The sequence below is a fragment of the Megalops cyprinoides genome, chromosome 24, assembly GCF_013368585.1.
Source record: "Megalops cyprinoides isolate fMegCyp1 chromosome 24, fMegCyp1.pri, whole genome shotgun sequence".
NCBI classification, from domain to species: domain Eukaryota; kingdom Metazoa; phylum Chordata; class Actinopteri; order Elopiformes; family Megalopidae; genus Megalops; species Megalops cyprinoides.
In genome coordinates, this window is record NC_050606.1 from 1021526 (window position 1) to 1041464 (window position 19939).

The following is a 19939-nucleotide window of genomic DNA, read 5'->3' on the forward strand; positions in this document are numbered from 1 at the left end:
TCTTCTTAAGAGTGCACGTGAGCGTACCAGTATAAATCGCCACCAGAGTAAACGTGTGTGTGCGTGCGCTAGCATGCGTGTGTGTGTGTGTGTGTGCGCGTGTGTGCGCGTGCGTGCGCAAGCGAGTGAGCGTGTGAGTGTGTGAGTGTGCGTGCGTGCGCAAGCGTGTGTGTGCGTGCGTGCGCAAGCGTGTGTGTGCGTGCGAGCGTGTGTGTGCGTGCGAGCGAGCGTGTGTGTGTGTGTGTGTGTGTGCGCGCGCAGCCTGTGGGGTCTGACCTGGCTGGGTGTTTTGTCTCCTCCTCTCCTCCTTCCTTCTCTTCTTTCTTCTGCTCTCCTTGTTCCTTTTCTTTATCCAGACAGGGCCTCTGTCAGAGAGAGGGAGGGGGGAGGAGAGCAGGATGTGTCACACATTGCCGGGGGGGGGGCAGAGAGAGAGAGGGGTGGAGAGAGTGAGCGCGAGAGACAAAAAGAGATGGATACATCCGCCTCGGCCGCACTGAAGAAAGAGGCCCCCCCGATGCTGAGATTACAGTCAGGAGAGCGAGTGGCAGAAACGCAAACCACACAACACCGCAAGCAACACAGGCGGGACGCAGACAGACAGGGCGCAGGCGTGACGCAGACAGACAGGGCGCAGGCGGGACGCAGACAGACAGGGCGCAGGCGGGACGCAGACAGACAGACCTGTGCATCTCACACCCAGCCTGCTGCATCAGTGGCAGCACGGCTGCATCTCACTCACACCCAGCCTGCTGCATCAGTGTCAGCACGGCTGCATCATCATCATCATCATCGGAGCGACAGAAACAGAGACAAGTGGAAGGGAAAAGAAGAATAGAAATGCGCTTTCTCCTGCACTGGGGAAAACCCCAGAAATCAAGGGATTATTATATTACATTTCAACTGTCCCTACTTGCAAAACAAAATGTTATGAGCAATAGTGTGGGCCTTGCTGGGGGGGGGGGCCGCTCTGAGGGCCAGGATCCCAGCACTGACGCCCAGGCCTGACGGTGGGCTGCGGCAGCGGGAGGGAGGGAGAGGGGGATCCCAGCACTGACGCCCAGGCCTGACGGTGGGCCGCGGCAGTGGGAGGGAGGGAGAGGGGGATCCCAGCACTGACGGCCAGGCCTGACGGTGGGCCGCGGCAGCGTGAGGGAGGGAGAGGGGGATCCCAGCACTGACGCCCAGGCCTGACGGTGGGCTGCGGCAGCGGGAGGGAGGGAGAGGGGGATCCCAGCACTGACGCCCAGGCCTGACGGTGGGCCGCGGCAGCGGGAGGGAGGGAGAGGGGGATCCCAGCACTGACGGCCAGGCCTGACGGTGGGCCGCGGCAGCGGGAGGGAGGGAGAGGGGCTCACCTTGCTCTGGCTCTCTCCCTCGTCAGCATCGGCTCTTCTGTCCTGGGCCGGCTGCTCCCCTCTCCTCTTACGGGGTGGCCCGGCCTCGGGGCGACCGGACGCCTCGCTGTCCTGGGACACCGAGTCTCGCTGAGCGCTGGCAGACTGAGAGAGCGAGAGAGAGACGGGGAAAAGTAACCTTCCTGATCATCTCATCTCAACTTCAGTGTAACAGCTGCCTTTCATGTATATTTTGCTCCCCTGAAGTGTAAAGCACTCCCATCTCATGAAAGGTACAACATAAAATAAATTACTTTTACTCGAATTAGTGTTGGAGGCATTGTTATTCATTTTTTCCGGACTCGTTGCGTTCTTGGTTCTTGTTTTCAGTGACTGACGTCAGCACCAGCTCATTGGGGCTGCAGCTGTGTCCAGGTCACTGATGCATGTTGGGTAACATTTGTGTAAAGCAAGCGACTCCACAAGCCAGAGAAAAAAATTACTACTCATGTTACTACTTATGTTTAAACCTTTGACTCCACATGTGCATACTACATATATACAGATTTCCTGTATTACATACATATTTGACATACTGTACGTATTGCACAATTAACTGACATGTACAGGTATATATGTTTGGGGAAGCTGTACTCACCCTCCTGCTCCTGGGAGCAGAGTGATCTTTCTCTTCTGAGGAAGAGGATGAGCCAGAGGAGCGTGAGGAGGTGGAGCCCGAATCGGAGTCAGAGGGGGAGGAGTCAGTGGAGGGAGAGGACCGCCCCTCTCCGTCCGGCTCTCTCTCTGCCTCGCTCTCCTCGGGGGGAGGAGACGGGGGCAGGACGGGGCGCACAGCTGGGGCCAGGCTCCTCTGCGCCTCTCTCACTCCTTCAGGGGCCTCGGCTTGGGCCAGTTTCACCGCTCTCTCCCCCTCCTGCACCCTCCCCCCACCAACATCCGGCCTGGGCATCTCAGCTAGTGCCCTCATCTCCACGGCAACCTCTGGGCTCTTTCCCTCCAGCCAGGGCAGGCCGGAATCGTGCGCCTGCTGGGGTCCTGACACGAGGACCCCCTGCCTGGCAGGCGTCTGCAGCGGTGCCTGTCTGTCTGACCCCGCAGTGGCGGGGAAGGGGGCCGATGCGTAGAGCACCCCCTCAGGCTGTGGGACGACGGGGCTGTCCACGGCGGGCGCCGCGGTCTCGCCCCCACTGGCCCCCTCCTCGCCTGGGCCAGGCCTGCGGGGGGAGGCCAGCGGGGCGGGTGTCTCGCCCGGGGGCGTGTCGGAGAAGGTGCGTGGCCGTTTGATGAGGGGAGTGGCGGAAGCGGAGGAGGGAGAGGACAGCACAGGGGTGTCCCTCAGGAAGCGGAACTTCTTGGAGGAGGGCTGGGGTGACAGTGGGGTGGGGGGCTGGCTCTCTGACGGCTGGCCGGGTCTCCCGGGCGTCTGGGACACAGAGTGGCCAGCTGCGGGGTCCTCCCTCTCGGGGTCTTTCTTTTCCGCCACAGCAGAGAGCGCGGGGGTGGGGATCAGAGAGGAGCTGAGCCCACCGAACTCTCGCCCACGTTTCCACGGGGGTAAACGACTCTCCAGCATCGCCCTCTCGTCTCGCTCTCTCTCCCTCTCTCGCTCAAGGGCCTTCTCCTTCTCCTCTTGCTCTCTTTCCCTCTCCTGTGCCTTCTCCCTCTCCAACCGCTCTCTCTCCCTTTCTCTCTCTTCTCGGTCTCTCTCTAGAGCTTTCTCCCTCTCCTCTCGTTCTCTCGCTAGGGCCATCTCCCTCTCTAACCGCTCTCTCTCCCGTTCTCTCTCCTCTCGCTCTCTCTCTAAGGCCATCTCCCTCTCCCGTTCTCTCTCCAAGCGTTCTCTCTCTAGGGCCATCTCTCTCTCCACCCGCTCTCTCTCCAGTCGTTCTCTCTCTAGCGCCTTCTCCTTCTCCACTCGTTCTCTCTCAAGGGCCATCTCTCTCTCCACCCGCTCTCTCTCCCTTTCCCTCTCCTCTCGTTCTCTCTCTAGGGCCTTCTCCCTCTCCTCTCGTTCTCTTGCGAGGGCCTTCTCCCTCTCCTCTCGTTCTCTCTCTAGGGCCTTCTCCCTCTCCTCTCGTTCTCTTGCTAGGGCCTTCTCCTTCTCCACCCGCTCTCTCTCCAGTCGTTCTCTCTCTAGTGCCATCTCCCTCTCAATGCGCTCTCTCTCGAGTGCCCTCTCTCTCTCTAGTGCCCTCTCTCTCTCTAGAGCCTTCTCCCTCTCCTCCCGTTCTCTCTCCCTCTCTCGCTCCAGAGCCCTCTCTTTCTCCTCTCGTTCTTTCTTGAGGGCCTTCTCCTTCTCCTCCCGCTCTCTCTCCCTTTCCTTCTCTAGAGCCTTCTCTCTCTCCACTCGTTCTCTCTCCAGAGCCCTCTCCCTCTCCTTCTCCTTCTCCCTTGAATGTAGCATCTCTCCTGCTTCTCGGCTGTCGATTTTGTCTGCACCCACACTCTCCAGCTCCCCCTTCCTTTCTGGGTCTTCAGCAGTGGCCGTGACGACCCTGGCCGGGGCAGAGGTGGTGCTGAAAGGGGCTCCTCGAGCCCCCGGGGCGGCGGTGGCGCTGAAAGTGATGGTGGGAACCGCCGCGGCCACGAGGCTCTTCTTGGCCATGAGGGCGGCGGGCAGCAGTGCGGGCGCGGCACCGGGCAGGTGGGCGACGGCGGTCGCAGCGGCGGTCGCATCGCGGAGGACGTTCCCGGGGAAGAGCCCGGCTGCCGAGCCATCGGGCAGGGCCACCCCCGCCGGCTCCTCCCCCTCAGCCTCCGGCCGGCCCTTCCTTCGGCCCCCAGCGAAGGCTCCCTCAGACTCCATCTTGCGCGCCAGCAGCGTGAGCGGGCCGGGCTTGCGCTCTCCAGCGCCCCCCTGCGGCTCCGGGCTGCTGCTGCGGCTGTTGCTGCTGGAGCTGCCGGAGCTGGAGCTGCTGTCCTGCCGCTGCAGGGAGGGAGGGGAGTGGCCGGCCTCGGGGTGCCTCCGCGGCCCCGCCCCCTGTCCCGCCCCCGGCCCCGCCTCTGCCTCATCCAGGCTGGGGGGGCTTTGCTTGGGAGTATCAGGCAGGGGGAAGGAGAACTCTGGGGGAGGAGAAGGAGGCGGCGTCGGCTGGCGCAGCTGCAGCTGGGGCTGATGGGATATCTGGGGCGGGATGCGTTGGGGGGGTTGGAGGGTCCGCCTGGATCTCTCCCGAGCCAGCTGGCTGCTGTGGGGCTCCCAAGCAGCGCCCATCCTGTTTCCGGAACCCCACTCCTCTTCCTCCTCCTCCTCCTCCTCATCGTCATCGTCGCTGTCGTCGTCGCTGTCCTGCGGGGGGCGCGCCGCTCGGGCGGGCTGGCCGGGCGGGGCGGAGTGGGTGGAGCCGGGCTGTGGGGTAGAGTGGGCGGAGCCGGGCTGCGGGGTAGAGTGGGCGGAGCCGGGCTGCGGGGCAGAGTGGGCGGAGCCCTGTCTGTCCGCCTCTCCGATCACCCGCACCGACAGCGAGGCCACAGCGCGAGGCGGGGCCGAGGGTGAGGAGGGGGCGGGGTCCTCGCGGCTCTGCCGGGCAGATGAGCGCCGGCCCCGCCCGCCCGGGACCTCCTGGGACCCCAGCTCCAGGGAGGGGCCGCCCAGGTGCGGGGGGGGTGGCGTCTGTCTGGCCGTCCTGGGCCTGGTAGAAAGCCGCTTTGCGAGCGTTGGACTGGGGAAAGGCAGCAGGCGACTCCATGGGCTCCGTCTGTCCCGCTCGACGCTCCTCCCCCATCTGCTCTGCTCCACCCCCATCACCCTCTCCTTCCTCCTTCTCCTCTCGCTGGCCAAAGGAGGGGGGCTGCTTGTGCGGGACACCCACCACAGGAGAGACTTCCTAATGCAGAGAGAAGATGGCCGAAGCGTGACACACAGGCACACAGCACCGCATGCAAACGACAGGCCGAGTTTTACCTCTGGGGCAAAACTGCAGGAGCTCCCCAGTAGCTTGGCGGTCAAGGCGTTCCCTTGGCAGGCAAGCTGAGCTCTATGGCCTGTGTTCGAACCCAGCCAATAATGAGCGGTAGTCCACAGCAGTGGAACAAACTGGTTTAGTTCTGCCGCTGGGGACAGGGGTGGGATAGTCGGCCAGGGTATGTCCGTCTCGTCACACACCAGTGACCCATGCTGGTTAGTTGTGCACCTGTGGTCTGGGTCATCCTCTAACTCGTGTCTGTGCAGGCCTGGCATGGGGACCGAGGTGTGGACAGAGGCAGTAACACCATGTGTTTGGCAGGAGAGCGTCTGTCTGCGCTCTCCCTGATTTTAGCTGTGGCTGCAGCCATGAACAGCAGGGTAATGGCAAAACGGGCATTCCAAATTTAAAGATAAATCCATCAATCAGAGCAAAAGAGAACAGGCTGCCCGTTTCTCTGGCTCCCAAAGCTTCCCTGACCTCCCTGCTGTTTTTACTCTGCCGTGTCCTGCTGATCAGAGAGTCCACGGTGCTGCTGCTGTTAAGCCTCTGGGAGGTTCTCTGTCATCTCCTTCCCTCTCCTGCCACCTGTCCTCTCTACTGGAGAACTCTCTTCTCTCAATACACTTCTTCACCTCAATCCTGATGCCTCACCTTGTGAAACGCTGACGAAACTCATGCCGTTCTCTGGGCGCTGGTTCCTCCTCTCCGCTGGTCATCATTCTTTAATGACTGCCTTCATTTTCTGCTTCTCCGCCTCTCTCCTCCCTGCATGCTATTGCTTTTCTCATTTCATCTCTGCACACCACCTACCGCCCAGATCCGCTCCACAGCTCCTGCTTACCGCCATGTTGATCGTTCTCGTACCACGTTACCTTCGATACACGGCTTCCCTATTCAGCGCCCCAGACTCCCCTGCCACCAAAGCATTGCTCTCTGCAGCTGCTAAATCACCTCCTACTTCATCCCTATCACTTCATGAAGACACGCTTGATTGCCGCTCTACTGGCTTTTAATGCCATGAAGTAATGCTGTTCATTTAACATGATCATGGATTCAGCTGATACTCCATAATTGTAACTCCATCTGCAGATATGAACTGCACTTTACCTGAGCATTGACTGCCCTGCACTACCAGGTGTAAGGTTCTTGACGTACAAAATTAATTCATATAATCTCAGTTCTGCAGTTCTTGTACTGCACACCACCATGTATGGGTCACTCTGTAAATCAGATAATGTAGTGTAACTCTCTCTAGTAGCACCACAGTTATTGAAGGGGGGGGGGGGGGCTGACCTGGTCTTGTGGAGGACAGGAAGTACTGTCATTGGCCTCAGTGTGGTCATCATGATCTTGGCCTGCGGGGCTGTCCACATCTAAGAGAAATAAAGAGGTCAGAGGTCAGCACATGACCCCACACTCTCACATGGCATAAGCTCATGGAGCTGCAGCCCACACCTCCGCTGGTCAGGAAGGCAGAAGGGGATTGGATGACAGAAAGGGGGGGGGGGGGGGGCTCCTCAGTGCACACTGTCAGTGTGAGAAGGTGAGATGAACTCACTTACACCCAGACAGACACACAGCCAGCCTGGTGCATCAGTATTAGCATGGCTGCATCATCATCGGAAACCCAGGCACAGGTAATAAAACACACACGCACGCGCACGCACACACACGCGCACGCACACACAGCGGGAGGGCGCAGTGAGGGGGAGGGCGCAGTGACCCACGCAGCAGGAGGGGGAGCGGGAGGCGCAGTGACCCGCGCGGCGGGAGGGGGAGGGCGCAGTGACCCGCGCGGCGGGAGGGGGAGGGGGAGGCGCAGTGACCCGCGCGGCGGGAGGGGGAGGCGCAGTGAGAGGGAGGGCGCAGTGACCCACGCAGCAGGAGGGGGAGGGGGAGGCGCAGTGACCCGCGCGGCGGGAGGGGGAGGGGCAGTGAGAGGGAGGGCGCAGTGAGGGGGAGGCGCAGTGAGGGGGAGGGCGCAGTGAGCTGCGCAGCGGGAGGGGGAGGGCGTAGCGGCCCGCGCGGCGGGAGGGGGAGGGCGCGGGCGCCGCCTCACCGTCGGCCTCGGCCGCCTCGCGGGCCTCTCTCTCCAGACGCTGTCTCAGGAGCTCCTGCTGCTTGGCCAGGTACTGCTTTATAAAGCTGTTCTGACTCATCTCCTCCCCAATCTGAAACACAGGCAGGCACAACTTCGTAAGACTCTGACTCAGACCCGTGGCACAGACAGAGTGCATTGCGGGCACTTGCCGTCTCACCTGGGAGTTTGGCTGGAGCCCAATGTGAGCCGTGGAGGTTCTCTGCAGGTTTTCCAGCATCAGAGCCTGAAAAACAGGAAGGCTGGAGTTAAACACGACCGAAACCCTCAACGCGACAGTGAAAAATAACGCGAGAGCCACCGAAAACGCAAGGCTTTCCATATCGCCCAAAGTTCAACTACAGCACCAACCAACAACACACCCCTATCAAACGTAAAATTTTAAATATCATGCAAAACCCAGTCACTACATCACAAACCATCCCCAGTTTAAAAATCACGCAAAACCAAACGAGCACAGCTCACACCAGGAGCAGCAGAGTGTCCCTTCAAAACAGACAGAACAGAGAGCAGCAAGACACTGATCACAGCGCTCACACACAGCTCACACACAAAGGGCAAGATAAATGCACCCCCTCACGCTCCACCTCACAGGTTCACTGCATGAGGACAGAAAAACATTTTTCTTTGCTGCTTTCTCTGGTTATTTTTCTCACTCTGGTTGTCACTCCTTAGCCTCCTTCTGGTCTCTGAAAAAAGACTTAAGTGCAGAAGTCAAGTCAACCTGAACGAGTGGAAATGTGTTTGGACTCCTGGTGAAATGCGTTATAAATCTGGATTTTCTGTCATAAATGCAATTATTAGGCCTACACACGAGGCCTGAACGTGAGAATTTCTCTACATATTCTTCATGATTATAATTAGTGGAATTAACCTATGATTGTAAATAGCAAAATAATAGTTATATTATTATTAGAAAATCCAGGTTATATTTAATATAATGATTCAAAAAAAGCTTAAATTTTCATTTCACTTCCAAGTCCTGGTAGATTACTGGTTGCTCAGTGGCGATTGGGATGCATCACCTGTTACTGCAGGTGTTAAACCGCCAATCTTCCGCGGGGGCTGGGAAGGTGGGCAGGCCACTGCGGTGGCTGCAGGTGATCAGAGAGGAGAGCATGGACGTGGGGCGTCTCCTCAGCGCACACTGTCAGTGTGAGAAGGTAAGCTGAACTCACTTACACCCAGCCTGGTGCATCAGTATTAGCATGGCTGGATCATCATCGGAGACACACCCACGTACACATGCATGGAAACACGCACACAGACCAACAGTAACTCAAAGATAACTACGGCATTCATATATCCACTGTGGACCCAACTGAACAGTGTCGTTATCTTATATAGCGAGTGGCATATTACTGTAAGTCCTTACAGGAACTTTGAGCAGGGAAAAACGCCTCTTATGCCCATTCACTGCCACAGTCTGCATACACAGCCAGGACCCTAGCTGGACGGACTGGCTTTCCTCCGTTCAGCCCAGAACAATCAGGGTCCACAATCAGGGTCCTGAATTCAGGTAAGGGGGTTTGAGAGACAGAGCTGGATGTGCCAAAGCATATGACTGCAAAGGTCTAATCCAGCGATGGACCGCATGTGTGTGAGTGAGCCTCGAGGCTCAAAATGCCACATGCATGGATACACAGACCAGGACAAAGCAACTGTGTGCAGACAGGTGGTCTGCTGATCTGCAACATGGCAGACAAGATTTTTTCTATAGGTTTCTATAATTAGACTTAATCAAGGAATTCATCATAAATGTCACTAATATTTTTTTGCAAATTTTCCAGAAAAAGGAAATGAAAGGAAGCTTGACAGCATTTCGATTGGGCTCATAAATCACTTCTGCATATACTCAATATATATATGATGTAAATCGTCCAAAAAACCTGAACAGATATCTATTCAGAACTCAGCGTCTGGAAGCAGCATGTGTAGCAGCTTATGGAAACGCTTTCTTTATGCAGCTCTTTGTACCGTCAGCATGACAGCCTGTGCACTTGTGCGGAAGCACTGAGAGTCAGACGCAGCCCTCAGAGGAAGCGGCACACTCCAGCAGCGGGTGCCCATCTGAGGATGCCTGACAGCTCATTCCAAAGGAAACTCAGCTTTCAAAGTAAAATTAGAAAGTGGAAAGGAAAATTTAACATAAATTGAGAATTTCAAGATATATAGGAACATGTTTAAAGTATGTTAATGTATGTATAATTTTAAGAAGTCTTGCATAAATATTAACTTGCCATCATATACAAATAGCTGCAATGTGGTGAGAAAATTTATTTAAAACACTTTTAGTAACACCGAATCGAAATTATTCTCACCTGTTACAGAAATTCCTGCATTTTTAAAATAAAACATCTTAACTTATTTTAAAGTAGATCAGCATGCACTTTCAATGTTAAAATGCCAACATATTCATTACACGTAATAAAGGAAGGAAAACCAATAATGAGATTTAAAAGCTAGGAAATATTTTTGAGACTTAAAAAGCTATTTTTAGGAGGATTGAGTACAGGGTACGATTTTTACAACAGCATTTTTTTCCACAGACAAAATCTGTTACTTTTAAGCAAAAATTAAAAAGTAGAATTTACCAAGTATGCAAAGACTCCAAAGAGGGACACTTGAATAGGCAAGAGAACAGACATGACTAAAGCACTTGAACTCTACTCTGAATACAAGATGGCTGGTACTACAATTTCCTCTCCTCAAAGTCAGTAAAAATAGAGAGATTAGGCATATAGCCTTAGTTTCCCTTGATCCTGAGGGAAAGCAAACACCATCACTTCTGTGAAACAAATTCTCCAAATACTCCATTCTCCACACTTTACCACTACCAGTTTGAGTGAATATCCAAAGAATTTTAGATGTCTTGAACAGCTAAGAATTACATGCAGAAACAGCTACATCACCTCCTTATGTGGCCTACGTGAGTGCAACCTCAGCTGAATGCATTCGTCTTCCACAGAATACGCCAGACACGGTTAGGAGTTCTGACTTAAGGAGCAGACCTGCACACACTCAGGGCAACAGGCAACAGCAAACACATCTGTGAAAACTCACACACACTGTCCAATGCTCCAAACATTCACATTCTCTCTCACACACACACGCACGCACATACACTCTCTCTCTCACCAATGCTCCAAACACACACATTCTCAAACATGCACACACACACACTCTCCAATGTTCCAAACACTCACATTCTCAAACACACATGCACACGCACGCACATACACTCTCTCTCTCGCCAATGCTCCAAACACACACATACACACACACTCTAAAATGCTCCAAACACACATTCTCAAACATGCACACGCACACACTCTCCAATGTTCCAAACATTCACATTCTCACTCACACACACACATATACACTCTCTCTCTCTCGCTAATGCTCCAAACACACATACACACTCTAAAATGCTCCAAACACACATTCTCAAACACACACATTCACACACACACTCTCTCCAATGCTCCAAACACACACATACACACTCTCTGAAATGCTCGGAACACTCATTCTCACGTGCATGCCCGTGTGCTCGTGCACACGCACCCTCCCTTGCTCACACACACCTTTCAGAGCGAGGTTAAATATTTGCAGAGTGCTCTGCTCTTTCCTTCAGACTGAGGCCAAAATGGCAGCGGGTGGCCTTGCACAGTTTAACAGGCTTAAGAGAACGGACTGAAGAGAGCTGTGTGACGGGGACGGAAAACCAGAGAGGGACAGAAAGACAGAGGGAAAGAGGGGAAAAGGCGAGGGAGTAAGAGAGGGGGAGGAGTCACAGTGTTATAAAGGGGCTGGGATCCCCTGCAGCTGTTTGGGTAGTTTCAAGCTGCAAGGCTCAGGTGCTGAAGACACACTGCTGCAGTTACAGCCAAACAGCCCAGCCCCCCCCCCCCCCCAAAACCCCGCTCTAAAATTCACACATTCAGGGTCAGTGGGGAGTTTCCTAAGATGGATTTTGGCCAGCATGCCTGCTAAGAGACATGCATCTTTCAGTGAATAGTCCTGTATTCGTGTTTCACAAGCGTCAGGTCAAAATCCGATGTGCTGAAACAGCTGGAGGGGTGGAGCACCAGCTTCTAGCACCTGTTTGGAACGGCTCAGGTTATTTTACTGTGTGTGTGTGTGTGTGTGTTTGTGTGTGTGTGAGAGAGAGAGAGACAGACAGAGAGAACTCATCTCACTCAAACACACACACAGGTGTCTAAATCACAGCTCACATGAGCCATCAAGCCATGTGGGTCGGCGTGTCTCAAAATCCATTAAACACACTAATTTGGGCCAGTCTGAGTTAGGCATCAACAGCATTGTATTAACAACAGAGGACAGGTCAGAGATTCTGAATACCCGCTTTTTCCTGATTACACCAACACTCTGACCCTAAAACTTCTCACATACCACCAGCAGCAGTGAATGGGCTTTAACGGCTTGCTGAGGTGTGGTACTGACTTGTTAAAACATTTAAACTGGGCAAAAGTGAGTAAGAAGGATTACCATACCCACTAAGACTATTTATCTTGTACATGGAACTGAGTCCATCGTGGTCTTTCATGAAGGGCATCTTAATTCCCGAGGTGCGATCTTGGCAAAAAATAGATTAACCAATTAGCCCGAACTCGACTGAATACAACATAGCTCGCTGCCCACAAGTGTTATGTATCTAACTCTGTAGTAACGTGAAGACTACAAGATTAAAGTGTACAGCAAGTTATCTAATGTTAGCCGACTATAAAAGACAACATTATAGCATATAATTACACATTAGATCACATGATCCTACAATTAAAACAATGGTTTTTTGTTAGTTAAAACTAACACGACGTGTAACAGAGAGTATTTAACTTTATTCTGCTTTATATTAAATACAAAAATATAAAGCTAGATAGGTCGCTAGTAGCTAATAGATTTGATGCCTGCGAGTCATACAGCCAGTTAGCAAGCTTAATTCAGACCCAAAAGGGGCCTCGCAGATTTGTGATATGCGTCAGATGCATGTACAGATAGTCGCTGCAAACAAATGATCGAGTGAAACAGTGAAAAAGAGTGAAACAGTGCTGTTTACACAGTTGAACGAGGGATCGTCTGCGGAGACGCGCACGGCGCGCCACCAGTCCCTCTTCTCGGAGTAAAAAAAAAACACGGTTTCCGATCCCACTCATTCATAGCGAGTCTTTCCAGCGCGTATCCGTCAACATACCAAGAGCAGGCGCGCCCCCTCCGCCCCCCCACCCCCGTCGTGCACACACAAACACACAAAGCGCGGGCCCGCGGACTACTCGAAAAACTAACAGATACCGACTCACATAAACACACACAGCGAGCTGCTCCACACCAGGCCCGCTGTTCTCGCCTGGCGCAGCGCACACACTTTAAACAAGGTTAAAGCACCATAACCGCGCTTTCCAAAACTATAGGCAAAGAGCAGAGGCAGAGCCGGGCCGTTTCCCGCGCACACACGCACTCGCAGGCCGTGCAGAGCGAGCAGGCTCCCCCGCTTCCAAACCGCCGACCGTCGGCCTGCCTCCAGCCTCTCGCTCCGGCTGCCGCAGACTCAACCCAACTTCTTTTTTGAGGCCGAAAACCTCGCCGAAACTCACCCCTTTGAGTCGCTTGATCAGGGCATTCTTTTGCCCGCTTTTAGGGAGGCTTCGCTGCTCCAGAGCGGCTTTTAAATCGGCCACTCGGAGCGAATGAAGCGGCCTCCCGTCCAGCGTAACGTCTTCGAGGTCCGCCATCTTGCTTCCCTTCGCTCTCTCTCCAACTCCGGCCGCCGCAACGCCTTCCCTGGCTGACGTCACCGCGCCGCGATACCCGGAAGGGGAGGGGCCACATGATTGACGCTGGCCTTTCCCAGCCGAAGATACACGAAAAACTACAGTACTGAACTACATCTACTATATACTCAACATATTACAGTGAGACAAGTTTGATGATTATGGTTTTATTGGGAGGGTTATCCAAAGGCAAACCATGTCAGTACCGTGGACAGTGCTAAAACACATGAAACTATGTCAACAGCCACATTCAACGCTGCAAAAATGCTTCAGAATGAGCGGATAGCTGAGTTACAATGCCAGAAATTTCAGTAATGCTAGGGTTTTAACAGGTTGCAATTTTCAGATGAGTTTGAGGTGTACCTGTGGGACTAGTGTAAGCTGCAAAGCGTGGTTTGTCAAAGTTTTAGCATCTGGTAGTTTAATACGGAGAGAGAGTCAAGCTGAAGACTTCAAATTCCACTGCCACCAGAAAGACAGAAGAGGACAATTATTTTAGATGTGGTTCTGGTGTGCCTGAGTGTGTGCAAGGTAGGATGCCAGCAACTGTCTCTGAGGCCTCTTGTGTCACAATCACTTTGCACTGTGTTATACGAGCTCCACATGAGATGCTGAGAGATCATGCAGAGAGATATATACAGCACCAACAAATCTGTACCGTGCACCTGTGGAGTACAGAAGTCACATCTGGAGCACTGAGACACAGCCTTTGAAACAGACGTGCCTTCTAATGTAGGTGCCATGACACCTGGAGCTGGCCATGTTCAGGTGGAATGCTCAGGCTGACCACCTGTTCATGTCTGGACTATAACAGGTATGAACAAAGCATTATGAGTATTGTTTTAGTCAGAACTGAGTCGGTCGCGGATCCGCAGAACCCGGGAGGGGGGTGTTGTCCACTCCAAGCATGTCTGTGAAAGTGCCAGCTTCATAGCCAGAGGGTGAAACTGATAACCTTTTGCCTGATAGGCGAGAAAACCCAAACCACTGATCTGCAGTCAGTAAACTGACACTTCTGAAAGAGTCTCACAACCACCTCTTCCCAGGGTCAGGGAATGATTCTCCAGTTTTTCCAAATAGTTTTTTTGGTTCTGTTTTTTATTCCCTCTGAAAAATACCCTATGCTGTACATTCAGTGTTCTGTGACAGTTTCTGTTGTAAAAATGCACAAAACAACTAAAATTTCATTGACTGGTACTTAACTAACTAGCTCGTTACAGCTGTGGATAACACAGAAATAAGAATTTGGCTTGCAGGCAAACAGTTGTCTGTTATTAATTGCTTGGTTGAGTATTTTTCTATTACAAAGAATGACCACCAAACACATAGACTTATTGAGCAGCACTTTTCTTCTCAAACAATTCTGTGATAGAATGCCATTGTTGCTAGATGCTGAGCAAGGACAGAGAGTCCCAGAGTGAATATTTTAAACCTCCCGCCCCCCTCACTGTCTGTCGCCTCTCTGGCCCAATCGGCGGTGCCTGAAGGTGTTCATGGTGAGGGGGCCTCCCGTCGAGGGGACAGGGAAGGGGGCAGTTTGGGAAGCTGCACTGGAGACACGCTTGGGACCAGCATCTTTTTCATTGGTCCATTTCTTTTTACGTAAACAGAGGGTAGCGTCTGATTGGTTGGATAGGTTCGGGTAATATCCTTTATTTCGTGAGTCTTCCAGTCATAGGCAGGGATGGGTTTATGCGCTGTGTTTGCCAATGACCGGACACTACTTGTTTAGCAGATATCTTTTTCCCAGTACATATGGTATGTGTTACTCATTGTCCTTTTAAACGGTTTCCACAGAGCTTGTTGGACTGTTTCCCACACATAGACTGGGACCTCGAATAGCAGTTGCCACCGTGATAATACTTGTGCAGTGGCAGCAGTATGTAATTAAAACAGACGAAGAACTGAACGAGGAACGATTTTTCTTTTCAGTCACATGAACGGTGGTACAAATAGTGAAATTCAATGCAAATCAATCAGTCTGCGATTACAGTCAATAACTGAGGTTAATTAAAGTAAATCACGTAAATTCTGAACACCATGAAGCTGAAAAGCTACCTGGTTTTGAAAGCACCCATTTTAAGACAATGTTACGGCTTATTATGACGGTTAGCCTTGACCCCTACCAAAAGACGTGTATTTGCATCCCAGATAGGCAATAAAACAAAATGTTTACGAGCCACTCGAGATAGGATCAACCCCCCATAAATCAATACGAAATCTGTCTACGTTAGCAGTATATATGTTTTTAAAGCAAAAATCAAAAGGGAGCATTTTCGAGCGACTCTCCTCTGGCGCTCGGGAACACCGTACCGACCTAACACGAACTGATCACCGTTTCCGGGTTTCTCGAATCCATCTAATCTCTTCTTTGTATCTCGTTGTATAGTCTCGTTTAACATATGCTGAAATGATCGGTACATTACGCTGTGTTCACAGTATTCACCAGCCTTCAAGACAGACAGATAAGCGCATCTCGCAGAATCTGCGCAGAATTGACCTCCCAGACAAAATGGCTATCCAGCTAACCTTACGAGCTAGCTAGCTTAGCCACCTCCCTTTCAAAAGCACGCAGTTAATTAAGCTGTCGTTACTCTTCGTCGATAGTTTTGCACTTGAAGTTGTAGAGTTTGGCTTCAACAAAAACTGAATTTCGTTATCAACATGGCAAGAATGGGAAGAAGGTGACACACGTCGAGGTGAACGGTGAGATACCAGGAGCAGCAGCCGAAGCTCGCTGGTGATATAGCGCTTCCGCTGTCTGAGCAGATGCTAATTTGCTAGCTATCCAGCCTGTGATTAATTCATTTAGTTTGGGGCAGTACTTGGCTAGAAATAATAATAATAGTTTTAATTTAATAATAAGTTAGCTAGCTATCGTTAACTGGAAGTGTGTCTAGACTTCACTGGGAAGCACCTGGCTCTTATTTAAGGAATGTGGCTAACTAACTGGCTAGCTAACTGGCTAACATTAGTTACTTTTATTTAGCGCAAAGTAAATGGACATTAAAGTTACAGATTCTTGTTATCACGTTAGGTAGCAAGATATTACACCATATTACCCCTAACTTGTTTGCAAGATAGTTTAACGCCACATGTTATTTCTTTATTTAAGATTGCTACTCAGATATATATAATCAAAAGTACCTTTGAGCTAGCTACCTTAGCACCCAAAGGATGCATCTCTCGGGGGTGTCAACAGCTAGCTGGCTAATTTACTTTCTAAGCGTGCTAATTTAGCTGTCAGGATAATTCATCTGGAAGGACTTTGATTTGTCCATTCTCCACCGCCATTGGTTTTTTTTATTTTTAGTAGATCACCAACATAGTGGCTGCTAACTTAGCCTAGCTAGCCACATATTTTCATTTCGCTAAATGGACTTTTCATGTCTGTATTGGTCTTTGTTAATATTGATCCGGATAGTTTTATATGATTTTAGGTTAAATCCAGAAGCGCCCCAAACGTAGGCCAAGATGTCATAAGTGGTGGTTTTTGGCACAGTGGGAAGCACATGAGAGAGTTCGCCATTAGGTGTAGGTTCATGCTTTCACACTGGTGTTGAGGTATTAAGCCTTATTTCTTAAACTAATTCGTGTTGTTGTTACCTTTTTCACAATTTTCATCTTTGACGCCCCAGTCCATGGCAGCAGAACATACTATGCCAATACATACAGAGACACAGTGAAATACGTTTTATGTAACAGTAAAACCAACCAGCTATAACCTATATATACAGAATAAAAATACAATCGCAAAACAGCAGGCTGTGTCGATAAAAGAGTGAAAATGTGCGCCTTTGATCGTCCTCACGGTGGGATGTTCCGGACAGACTCTAGGGTGCTCTGAATTTGGTGCGCTTATTCACTGTGGGGTAAATCTGGCAGGCAAATCCAGACTTAAAGTCTAAAACATGATTGACAGACACATTTTAAATTACATTATGTTCATTTAGCAGATGCTCATATCCAGGGTGACTTCTAGCACAACAGAACAGAAGTGTATTCAAGTTGAATGAGCAACACTCCCAGACCAGTGAGTGTGAGCATAACACTATGCAAAGCCCTACCACAAGAGAACTTGTGCCACCTGAATAGACAGCCTAGAAAAGTAAGGGAAGCCAAATGCATCACTACCATAGAGTCACGGTCACTACATCACCAGACACCCTCCACCGCTGTGTATATTTGTTAGTAACAGAAGCACTCTACCACCTCTGGAAGTAAGTGGGAATTGGAGAACATGGTTAGGTTATTTTTTATTTATTAACACTCTGGTTCCACTTTGCCACTTTATTTTTTGGCCTTTTTTCCCTGCAGAGGATGTCCTGGTTCTCTCACACACTGCAGGGCTCTGGCCAGCAGCCTCCTGCTCCGCATGCAGCGCCCCCTACTGTGGAGGACCTGTCTTATGCATGCCTTGCACAGCCCAGCAGCGAATTGCAACCTTCTGCTGCACAGAGCTGGCACTGCATGCCCTCTAGCTCTGATTCCCATAGCCTGGCCGCCTTCCCCTCTGTGCCTCAGACAACAGCGCCACCTAGCCTGGAGGACTTATCCAGCAGCTGTGTGGGAACAGGGACGGGGGCGGGGCCAGCGCCTCTCTCCTATGTGACCATACAGGAGCAGCGCTGTGTGCTGAGTTGGTTCCAGGGTTGGGGGGTGGCCCAGAGAGACCGCTTCCTGCAGGACCTGTTGGCCAAGGCTGTGCCAGGGAAGGTTTGCACCTTGCTGGATCAACTCAACACACTGCAGGTACTGAACACCAGCTCAACACACTGCAGACACAGAGCACCAACTCATCACACTGCAGGTACTGAGCACCATATCAGCACCAACAGCAAGCATCAGATCAACACACTGCAGATACACAGCACAGTCTTAACACACTAGCTTTTCTCCATGACAACTCACAACGAAGGTGTTAAGCACTAGTCCCTCAGGCTCAATCACAGACAGCCGAGGTATGGATACTCTTTAGGTACCAAACACTGTATGCTGTACTGCACTTAAGAAGCTATTTTAGCGCCTATGTGTTCGTGATGGCGCTGGTTATCACAGCACTTTGTGGGAGGGATTGGTGCATGTTTGGACATGGTTGTGTGTTCAGCATGTGCTTTTGCTCCTGGGACATGACTGGATGCATTTTGTGCTCTTTGTAAGTGGCTCTGCATTAGGGTGCGTGTTAAATGAGTGTGAGTGTGGATGTAATCCGGATCCACAGCAGAGTGCAGCTTTCACACCTACTGCAGGATCTCCACGCGGCCTGCACCGCTTACAGTCTGGAGCAATGTGTGCAGAGGAGGAAATAATGGCAGTATTATGTATTCCTGGTCTGATCCAGAGTGTCTTACGTAGGGTATAAATTTTAAATGCTATCCATTTGCACAGCTGGATATTTACTGAGGCAGCTGGGTTAAGTACCTTGCCCAAGGGTACAACAGCAGTGTCCCAGTGGGGAATCAAACCGGCAACCTTTCGGTTAGGAGATCCACTGCACATTCTCATGCCTCACCCTGCTGGTGGTGGGTCCCTGCGCCTGGTTTTGAGGCTGCCCCTGTGCCCCTCTCGCCCCCCGCAGGTGCGGGACCGCCCGCCCAGCATCTTCGAATGCCAGCTGAGGCTGTGGTCGCAGTGGTTCGAGTCGTGGAGCGAGGAGGAGAGGAATGCCTTCCTGCACCAGCTGGAGGAGCACGACCCCATCTTCGTTGCCCACTTCTACAGAGTGGTGGCGGGGACGGCGGGCAGGGACTGAGGGGTTCAGGGTGGATCCTGCCCGATTCTCGCCCGATTCCCTGAGCCCGGGGGCAGGGGGAGTCAGTCCTGTGTTTCACTGAGAGAAAGGATGGGGGGTTGGGGGGCCGCTCACCTGGGCTTAATCACTGCACTATTGAATGGGTGGGGCACAGACTGGGTTCCAGTGTAATATGATGAAGAGATCAGTGGGATGGAAAGAGAGGCGGAGCGGTAGAGAGGAGCGCAGGTCACGGCTTCACACAGCGAGGGTAAGTGTCTTGGGGAGATCTGTGTGTGACGACACTGTGGAGACAGGTGCAGGTGTGTGTGCGTGTAACGGAAATAAAAGCTTCCGTCCTGTTAAGTGGCCACTTTGTTCAGCGTGGCATGTCCTACCGCTCACGGCAGGCTGAGTGAGTGTGCGTCAGAGTGCACACGGTCTGCACGCTGCTGTTCATTCCCTTCCAAAGGAAAAGGGAAAGTGAAAGAGAAGGGTCAGCAGCATGTCTCCACAAAATGCAGAGTTTGAATCCATTAAAAAAAATTGTGTTGCACCAATATTCAGAGGTATGGTTTGTTCCTTCTTAGATACTGGTCCAGTCAGTCGCCTGCATTTTCTACCTGAGCAATAGATTATTTTGTGCTCCTGGTAGATTCTCTGGTCAGTGGTCCAAAATGCCCCATTTAATCACGAAAACTCTTGACTGTGTCACGTATACATTGGACAACACAGAAACTCTTCAGCAGGTTATGGTAGTGATTTTCCCACATTTCTGACCGTCCTTGCAAGCTCCCTGCCATGATTTTCACAGTTCCTTGAGGAGGGCCACACACATACGCATTTCCTTTCTCTGCTCCACATGTACTGACCCAAGTTCAGCTCACCGAACCTGTCTCCAACTCAGCCATTATGTCCAGGAAAAGCCAGGTGCAGATCCAGGACTCACAGCTTGGGGGGCAGACTTTTCACATGGAGTTGTCCTGTGTGTGTGTGAGAGTGAGCCTGAGAGTGTGTCTGTGTGTGTGAGAGTGAGCCTGAGAGTGTGTCTG

At 51.8% G+C, this 19939-nt stretch overlaps 2 protein-coding genes and 2 non-coding genes across 4 annotated transcripts in view; 1 reads left to right on the forward strand and 3 right to left on the reverse strand.

The window, feature by feature from the left end:
• acin1a (apoptotic chromatin condensation inducer 1a) overlaps positions 1 to 13125 on the reverse strand; it is a 29477-nt gene extending 16352 nt beyond the window's left edge. The window contains 8 exon segments of the mRNA XM_036519482.1: positions 231 to 365; positions 1359 to 1502; positions 1996 to 5058; positions 5060 to 5185; positions 6560 to 6639; positions 7326 to 7437; positions 7525 to 7590; positions 12980 to 13125. Of these exon segments, the coding sequence (XP_036375375.1) occupies positions 231 to 365; positions 1359 to 1502; positions 1996 to 5058; positions 5060 to 5185; positions 6560 to 6639; positions 7326 to 7437; positions 7525 to 7590; positions 12980 to 13117 (3864 nt within the window). The 5' untranslated portion in view covers positions 13118 to 13125.
• On the reverse strand, positions 6779 to 6891 carry LOC118771597. Its single transcript, XR_005004613.1, has one exon. It is a non-coding gene; the product is annotated as a small nucleolar RNA U6-53/MBII-28 (small nucleolar RNA).
• LOC118771598 lies at positions 8497 to 8593 on the reverse strand. Its single transcript, XR_005004614.1, has one exon. It is a non-coding gene; the product is annotated as a small nucleolar RNA U6-53/MBII-28 (small nucleolar RNA).
• A 2350-nt stretch (positions 13126 to 15475) lies between the features above and the next one.
• c24h14orf119 (chromosome 24 C14orf119 homolog) lies at positions 15476 to 19483 on the forward strand. Its single transcript, XM_036518967.1, has 3 exons — positions 15476 to 15862; positions 17474 to 17908; positions 18735 to 19483. Exons 2-3 carry the CDS (start codon positions 17477 to 17479, stop codon positions 18906 to 18908), a joined length of 606 nt encoding a protein of 201 aa, XP_036374860.1. The 5' UTR covers positions 15476 to 15862; positions 17474 to 17476; the 3' UTR covers positions 18909 to 19483.
• The last annotated feature ends 456 nt before the right edge of the window (positions 19484 to 19939 follow it).

What these genes read in the sequence shown, in the direction of transcription:
- c24h14orf119 (XM_036518967.1), top strand. Translation starts at nt 17,477, where the DNA reads ATGTCCTGGTTCTCTCACACACTGCAGGGCTCTGGCCAGCAGCCTCCT. An exon ending in ATCAACTCAACACACTGCAG is followed by an intron (nt 17,909 to 18,734) that starts GTACTGAACACC and finishes CGCCCCCCGCAG; the next exon opens with GTGCGGGACCGCCCGCCCAG.